Source organism: Xenopus laevis, chromosome 3S, assembly GCF_017654675.1.
Source record: "Xenopus laevis strain J_2021 chromosome 3S, Xenopus_laevis_v10.1, whole genome shotgun sequence".
NCBI lineage: Eukaryota > Metazoa > Chordata > Amphibia > Anura > Pipidae > Xenopus > Xenopus laevis.
The window spans coordinates 122,340,210-122,349,358 of record NC_054376.1 but is presented as its reverse complement, the minus strand read 5'-3'; the positions used below and the strand labels follow the sequence as shown (position 1 = coordinate 122,349,358).

Genomic DNA, 9,149 nt, shown 5'->3' with positions numbered 1-9,149 from the left:
TGAAAGGTGCCGCGCGCATGCGCAAATGGCGCTGCGCGGCACATAGAAAAACATTTTTTTCTTTAAAGTATGATCGGGACGGGGGACTGGCCCGGCGGGGGCCCATTAGGGGTCGGGGCCCACCGGGTTTTTTCCCGGTTTCCCGCCGGGCCAGTCCGACACTGGTAAGTGATGACTTTAAAGTGAAAGTAACTGCCTGTCCCGCCTCTGTTCCTGAGACATAGAGGCAGGGCAGGCAATATATGATTGACAGCTCAGATATTTCAACTCCTTTATAACAAGTATGGATGTTTTATTGAAAAAAAGAACTTGGATTTCATGTTTAATTTGCAAAGGACTTTCATTATACAGCTGTTTATGTCTGGGTCTCAGGTCCACTTTAACAGACTAAAAGGGCAGAGATATCTTATATGTAAATACATGTCTGCAACGCTTTTTGGGTGAGCGTGACTGAGCAGAATAGGGCGTGGCCAAAATGTCAGTTTTTATTTTGGGGGAATTTAGTAACTAAGTGAGCAGCCTTGACCACAACTGTGAAAAGGAGATGGAGAGTCCTAGGAAAGAAATTGGAGCAGATAGTTGGGAATGACCAGGGGTTCTTAAGAGTTGGGTTAATGTCGTCTTGATGTCTCCTTCGAATAAATAACATCAACCATCAATATTCTCAGCCAGGTCAGGCCGGTACAATATCATCCTAGTGGCAAGAGCATTTTATAGGCGCCTCTTATCCAAAAGGACGTTGACCTTAGATGTAAGAAGATCCCCATCCTTCTTTATTACCCTGGAATATTCTTTGTACAATTTGGGTGGAAGCCACGCAGAACGGTTTAAATATCTCACCAAAAGGTCAGCTCATCAATGGCCCAAAGTGATTGGTTGCAATGAATTTTAGATGTAAATTTCTATCCAAAGAAAACATCAAGAGGACCAGTTTGATACAAGGACATAAAGGAAATACAAAATTCTATAGTATTCAAAAAAAGCTACAGAAAGAATAACACGCAGCACATTCGAATATAGATAATATACACATTTATAAATTATAGTCCATGTGAGTTTTTACTCTTTTGCCAGTTTGTAAACGTTTGACAGTTACTGAACTCTTCCAGTTCTGCCCTTGGGTTCTGAAGGACATTTCCCAATGGAGTCCTGAAACTTCTGCAATTTCAGCAGAGCTCTTTCCTGTTCTGTACAATGGGTCTCGCATGTTCTTCATCTATTCAGTCTATAATTTTAGGCACTGTGTTGTATCATGTTTTTATTAGGACTTCATAGGGTTGAAAGTCTAGTTTCTTCTTGGGTCTTCATATCTTGGCTCTCCGTGTAGCAGCCAAGTTTGGCCCTGACATTGTCTATCACAGCTGTGTAGAGCAGCGGGTGGATACAGGGATTCAAAGAAACAAGAGCTTTAGCCACCTGGAAGGCAGAATGAATCTTTAGAGACCACTTGCAATCTGATGGAGCCATGCGATTCCTCAGGTTGAGATTCCTCAGAATGTGATAGGGCACAAAGGAGATGGTGTAGAGTAGCACAACCACACACACCAGAGTCACCACTTTTCTTTTCTCACGGGGTTCTAACCCATGGCTTTTCCATACAGCCTTGGCTATTCCAATGTAGGACAAGAAGGTGATCAGGAATGGAAGAGCACAACCAAAGCCAGCCAGGAAGAGGCTATAAGGAAAGTAAGAGGGCAGCTCAGTATGAACCGCTGTTCCTATACATTCTGTATTGTTATGTTCCCCTTGCAACTTTGAGAAGAAGAAGACAGGGGCAGAGATGGAAGCTACCAGCACCCATATTCCCACACTGACCAGCTTGGCATGCTTGCTCTTCACTCTACCTCTGGTATAAAATGGGAAGACAATTCCTAGGCAGCGGTTGGCACTGATGCAGGTGATGAAGAAGATACTTCCATACAGATTGCAGTTGAAGATGAAACGTTCCACTTTGCATATGGCAGAACCAAACACCCAGTTCTTGTTCATGATATAATAAGCCACCAGCAGTGGCAGGGACAGGGAATAGAAGAGGTCGCTCACTGCAAGGTTCAGAGAGAAGATGATGCCTGCGTGGGGATTCTTTGAGCCCCCAGGCCCAAGGAGCCAGATGGCAAGGCTATTACCAATCATGGACACCACGAACTCCACTCCATACATTGGAGCAAGAAACTTAGTCTGGACATCAGCAAAGGAATTGTTGCAGGTGATGGAAGCCATTCTTCAAGTTATTTTGGATGAGGGCTTGGTGGATGATGCTTGTTCCTGCATTCAGAAATAAGATGTTAGGATAATAATTCATTGGAAGAATTTATGTTTATTTGAGGTATTATTGCTGGCATCCTTTAGAATGCTTAGTGAGTAAGCTAAACAGAGCTGGCCTCCATACATATGTGCTTCCATCACTACTTTCCTGCCCTACTTGCTGGTTTTGTGCTTAGACAACTTACATTCTCCTTCCAGTTTCCTAACCTTGGATTGACACATTTTTCTAAACTACAACTATCAGAAACCTCCATAATTATTCTTGCTGCTCTTGGGAGATGGAAAAACATGTTTTTGGTTTTTTTTCAAAATGCAGCAGTTAATAGTGCTGCTCCAGTAGACTTCTGCACTGAAATCTGTTTTCAAAAGAGCAAACAGATTTTTTTTTGTATTTAATTTTGAAATCTAGACATATTGTCAGTTTCCCAGGTGCCCCCAGTCATGTGACCTGTGCTCTGATAAACTTCAGTCACTCTTTACTGCTGTACTGCAAGTTGGAGTGATATCCCCCCCAGCAGCCCATCAGCAGAACAATAGGAAGGTTACCAGATAACAGCTCCCTGGTAGATAGAACAACACTCAATAGTACAAAAGAAATATGTCCCACTGACCTGAGATGGCTGACTACACACCAATATTACAAATAAAAAATAAACTTGTTGGGTTAGGAATGACATTTTACATGGTAGAGTGAATTATTGTAAACAGTGGAATTGAGAAATAAAGACACACACCATGAAAATAATGACAGAATCCCTTTAAATGTTAAAGGAAAGTTAATGAAAACAAGGGCCTGGGGCATGATCAAATTTATCCCTGGGTACATAGAGGGCTTGGTTCAGTTTTAGATACTTTTAGACTCACTTTCATCTGTTATGGTACCTATGGATTGGAGGAAAGCTGATTGTATTCCAATATTTCAAAACAGATTACAGTCTGGCAGTTATACACCTGCAAGTCTGACATCTATGGGGACAGTTATTTGAAAGTCTGCCTCTCCTGATTTAGTCTTGTGCCCCAGACCCTAACTCATTCTTGCCGGTTCCTGCAGAAACCTTGTCACAAGTTTCAAAAGTCTAAACACTAAAAGTAAAAGGGTTTTTGCTTAAAGGGGACCTGTCACCCTAAGAAATAATTCCAAATTATTTTCTATAATTTTAGTTGAGCAAAAAAAACTTTACTAACACTATATTTATTTAAATTTAGTTTCCTTCAGTTTTCTGAATCTTGTGTCTTGTGTATGCTCCAGAATGAGGGAACTAAAGCCCATGCACAGTGCCCTACACAATTATAGAGTGTGGGGAGGGAATGGGGAATGTGGGGAATGACATCTTGTAATTGCTAAATGGAAAGTGAAAGTAATTGATTGCTCCACCTCTGTGCCTCAGACATAGAGGTGGGGCAGGTATTTTTTGATTGACAGCTCAGATATTTGAACACCTTAATAACAGTTATGGATGTTTTAATGAAGAAAATTATTTAGGTTTGATGTTTAATTTGCAAAGAACTTTCATTATTCAGCTTTGTACGTGTAGGTGACAGGTCCACTTTAAAAAATAGAGCAATTGGCAAGGGACAAGGGTGATAAAGTGACTTAAAATGCAGGAAAACTTAAAACCTGAAAAATACTCCTATTGAAATGCATTAGAACATGAATGGACTGTGGAAAAATGTAAAATCTGGGAAAATGTAAAATAAGGGTGTGTAAAATTGGGGTTCTACTGTACAAAGATGCGTCATTGGGTAAGCACAGCAGATCTTGGTACGGATACATTGATGATTTGCTTGATCTACGGATACATTGATGATGTGCTTGCTCTATGGAGGGAGCGATGTTTGGACCTCACGGACATGATCATAAAGCTTAATTCTGGGAAAATGTAAAATAAGGGTGTATAAAATTGGGGTTCTACTGTATGAAGATGAGTCATTGGGTAAGCACAGCAGATCTTGGTACGGATACATTGACGATTTGCTTGATCTACAGATACATTGATGATGTGCTTGCTCTATGGAGGGAGCGATGTTTGGACCTCACGGACATGATCACAAAGCTTAATTCTGGGAAAATGTAAAATAAGGGTACGTAAAATTGGAGTTCTACTGTACTAAGATGGGTCATTGGGTAAGCACAACAGATATTGGTACAAATACATCGATGATGTGCTTGCTCTATAGATGCAGAGATATTTGGAACTCATGGACATGGTCACAAGGCCTAATTCTTGATCTTGTTGAGAATGGTATTCCATACTTAGTTACACTGGTGATGGGAAGAGGGAACAACTAGTTACCAAAACATTTCCCAAGGAAACCATGGCACCCAAGGCAAAACTACTTGACCCAGAGCCCTCACTATTTTCACCACGTCCACATATCACACACATGCTCTTTTATCTTATTTGCTTGTGTGGCCCCAACATAAGATGAAACAGGCACATACAGTTCCGTAGAAGTTCAGGTTCAAACACCACACACAAGTATTGTAGGTGCTGCTGCATCAGTTCCTGTCCTTATCAGAAGCCTATTGCTGCAGCAGGGAGTTGTCTATGTGGTTCAGTGACATTGTTTGGAAATGTAAGCGTGTAAGTCTCTAGTTAGGTCACCGATATATCAGATAAGTATTGTGTGGTGGGAAATAAACTGAGAGAGCTGAGAAAACCCAAGCGACAGCAAAATAAACCTATGATGTACAGATAATACTGGAGCTGCTGATGATAATAGCTGTCCCTTGTTTTTAGAGACAAGAAAGCAGAAGCTGGCTGACTATCAGACCCATGAAGAATCACACAAGGCCGAATTCTGTTACATTGTTTAAAGAGTCAGGACAGAAAGGGACAGGCGCTGATTCCAATAACAACACCGACCATTCTCAATGAATGTTTACCGGAAAGTTGCTTAAAATTAGATTTTCTATCCTGGGCAAGAATTTATTTTGGGGTTGAAATCTGCTTCTAAACAACTAAATAAACGTGGAAACATTTTAACAATTTGGAAAGTTTTTCTTCGTGAGCCCCACGACCACACTCATCCTGCCTATATTCTTTTGATGATGCCTCTATATGGGTGCCAGCACCTATTTGTTCTCTGCCTGTGCACGTGGCTAGAAATCTATAGCCAAATACAAGAGTCCTCTGCATTCAACCCATTATCAATATATTTAAGACAGAGACATTTTGTGCATACTGCTACTGAAAAATGCCTTACCCTTTAAACAAAACAGGGATTGTTTGTCCATATATTGCAATATATTTAAGCTGAACAACTACGTCAAAGTCATCCCATATCTGGCAAGTCCTACGCCAGATATCTGGCCAAACCTATAGGCAAATACTAGAATTCTCCTAGGAGAAGAATGAGAAGCCAGACATGTGGCCGGATTAACATGATGAGATAATTGCCCCCTCTGTGTAAATATGGGGAACCAAGTGACACTTCTTCAATAACTCTCTCCCTCCAATAAGGGCTTTGTTGCTTTCTCCTGGGGTTATGGGATGTTTGTGGCCTGCCATAAACCAATCATCTTAGCACTTTAGCAGCTTAATGGTAAATACCAGGAGTAAAGCTTCACTGAAGTGAAATCCAGCCCCTAATAAAAGTGCCGTGCCCCTACTCACACCCAGCCCCCCTGTCCAACCATATGTTACCTTCAGCTTTTCCTCCAGCAAGCCCCTACCCCTCCAAGTCCAGGATTATCACAGGGTACTTGATGCCCTAGAACAGAGGTCCCCAACTTTTGCCACAAGTGTGCCAAATAAGGGCTGTGATTGGCTATTTGGTAGCCCTTATATTGACTGGCAGCCTACAGGAGGCTCCTTTTAGCAGTACAGTTATTTATGCGAACACAATTTGTCCCCAATAAAAGAAATTATAAATAAGCTCAACATCCAAGGGGTTGGTGACCAACGTGTTGCTCATGAGCCTCTGGTTGGGGACCACTGCCCTAGATGCAGCCCCAGAGCCCTATGTCATAGCAGTAATTAAAGGGTATCCTCACCCCATGGGTGTCTGCAGAAGGGGGCAAGAGAGGGCAATTGCTCCACCCTGATTAGCTAGTTCCAAGAAATTGCAGGTAAATTGAATTCCCAACAATGCAAATGCTTTTTTATACTTCCCACCCCTAGGCCTTAATCAGGTTATCTTCTGCATTATCATGAATTGGTTCATCTTTAATGAGATGCTTCCCTATGTGATATTAGCTTACCTACCCCCACCCCCTGAAACATTTTCTGCAGGCACCAATGCTTCACCCAATTAAAAATAAATAATAACAGTTTTCTCCCTCAAGCTGTAAGAGTTTTAAATGAGCAATTGCTCTCTTAAAATTGCGGGTAACTTGCGGGTCTTTTTATAGAAATTCAATGTTTTTAGGTTTCTGTTTTTAATCCTGTCCCTCATAGACTCGATATAATGGGGTTGCACATGGGAGTTGAAGGTGGATCATTAGGGTTGGGTTTGCTTACATTGCACATACTGTGGGTTGTGCACAATAAATGCACTTTATTATTGGTTGAGAGAGGAGGTGACAGATATGCACTTTATTGCACAACATCATGATGGAAATAAAAAATAGATGTGAATAAAATAGAATGTGAATTATGGTTATAGGCACAAAAATAGTACCTTGTATTAGGTACAATCAGGCATAGTTATTGTACTTTATAGTAGGGATGCACCGAATCCACTAATTGGGATTCAGCTGAATCCTTGGTGAAAGATTCGGTCTAATACCGAATCGACTCCTAATTTGCACATGCAAATTAAGGGCAGGAAAGGAAAAAGTGGAAAAAATTCTTCTTTTGTGACGGAAAGTCACGTGATTTCCCTACCCGCCCCCCTCATTTACATATGCAAATTAGGATTCGGTTCGGCCAGGCTCAAGGATTCGGCTGAATCTGAATCCTGCTGAAAAAGATCGATTACTGGCCGAATCCCGAACCGAATCCTGGATTCGGCGCATCCCTACTTTATAGTAAGGTTGGTAGTAGATTTGAGATAAGTTGTGATTACACAAATAAATGGCACAAAAAATACTCGTGTGTTAAAAATGTGGGAGTAAGAGTTAGAAAAATGGGTTTTCTTCTTTTTTTTTTGTATTTTATTTATATATTCTTGGCTTGAAAGTGTCCACTGAAATATGTTTTGGATTTTTTAACACAGTATATGTTTGTTTGGCAGTATATGTAATATGTATGTGGTCTGGGGCGGGATAGGGACATTGCAATTTCGTCTCATTATGTATGTATTTCTTATTTGTATGCAGAGGAGATGACAATAAATATGACTATACTACTAATTGCATTAGAAAGCATTTTAAGCCAGTATGCATCCGTTGCACAATTCTGGTTTATGTGTAAATGATTATTTGTGTTGGTTTATAGTGATGGGCGAATAAATTCACCAGGGGGCGAATTCGCTGGGAATTTCAGAGTTTCGCCGCTGGTGAATAAATTCACGAAACAGCAGCGGAAATTCTGCCTGTGAAAAATCCGGCGCATGAAAAGAATTTGGCTGTACGTCAGAATAGTCGCACCCATAATAATTTCTGATTTAAAAACTTTAATGCATTGGTACAAAATAGGCGCAAGTATAAAAATTGTCTTGGGCGTCTAAATTGACGCGCGTCAAAATAATTTTGACGCCCATTGACTTCAATGCTTTTCGTGAGTTTCCCGCTAATTTCGCTGGAAATGCGCCCATCACTATTGGTTTATCCTTTATGTTCTCTTAACTTAAAGCAGTGTAACAGGAGTCAGTTCTCCTTCAGGTATGTTAATTTAGCTGCCTCGCCACATGGTGTTTGGAGTCAAAAGCACAAAGCCAATTACATTTACAAGTGACTTTAGAACCAGAGAAGCAATTATATGCATGCATTATGAAAGTTGCCTAAAAGTGCGTTGTCTTGCACTCTGCATTATGGATCTACTCCTCTGCTTTGTGCGCCCCCCTGCAGCCTGTCGAGGGTCTAAATGAGTCCAAGAACATAGAGACACATTCCTGAGCACTGAGACAGACACATTTACTTGGAGAGAGGAGCCCTCCCCAGTGCATTTACATTGAATCACAAAAATCTTGCACTTACCCACTCTATCTTCCCTTTCTGCTGCCTCCAGCTCCGGTCCTTTGTTGGCACAGGAGGAACAGGCTGGCAGTTAGTAGCCCCACGTTGTGCTGAGGATATTTGCTGGCAGTTAGTAACCAAACGTTGTGCTGAGGATATTTGCTGGCAGTTAGTAGCCCCACGTTGTGCTGAGGATAGTTGCCGCCTGCCCCCTAGCACTCAGGCCTCCCCCCACCTTAGCATATGTAAAGGCACTTCTGGAAAGGCTTGATCCCCCGTGAGGACTGAAATGTGAGAATGATAGACTTGTAGCCACACAGGGTATTAGTCAGTGCAAATGGGAGTGTTCCGCACACCCAGCCTAAACCCTCCATTCAGCTACTTATAAAGGGGAAGTGGCACTAAGGTGTCATTAGAAATCACGCAGCAGCACTGCTAGAGGTTTATTAACTTAAAGGATATCTGAGAGCTGCTCATTATGGTTTTGAGGGGGGAAACGTAACATATTTGGGGTTTCCTGCTGACCTTTCTGCTTACAAGCCCCCCTGTCTTGCCTGTAATCACGTGTCCAGGGACCATAAGGGCAGAGACACGCGGTTCAGGGAGATTTAGTCTCCCGGCGACTAATCGCCTCTTCTTCGGGCGACTAATCTCCCTGAAAAGCCTTCCCGCTGGCTAGAATCTAAATCACTGGCGGGATGGCACTCGGATCGCTTTGTTTTCCGAAGTCGACTGAAGTTTCCTCGTGAGACAACAAAACGAAGTGCTCCAAGTGCCATCTTGCTGGCGATTTAGATTCTAGCCAACGGGAAGGCTTTTCGGG

At 41.9% G+C, this 9,149-nt stretch overlaps 1 protein-coding gene across 1 annotated transcript; it reads right to left on the bottom strand.

Annotated features, from left to right (window-relative positions):
- Positions 1 to 271: 271 nt before the first annotated feature.
- p2ry11.S (purinergic receptor P2Y, G-protein coupled, 11 S homeolog) lies at positions 272 to 8,698 on the bottom strand. The gene is given in 2 exon segments (NM_001112827.1): positions 272 to 2,265; positions 8,348 to 8,698. A coding segment is annotated over 1 exon segment (951 nt). The 5' UTR covers positions 2,221 to 2,265; positions 8,348 to 8,698; the 3' UTR covers positions 272 to 1,269.
- Positions 8,699 to 9,149: the final 451 nt, after the last annotated feature.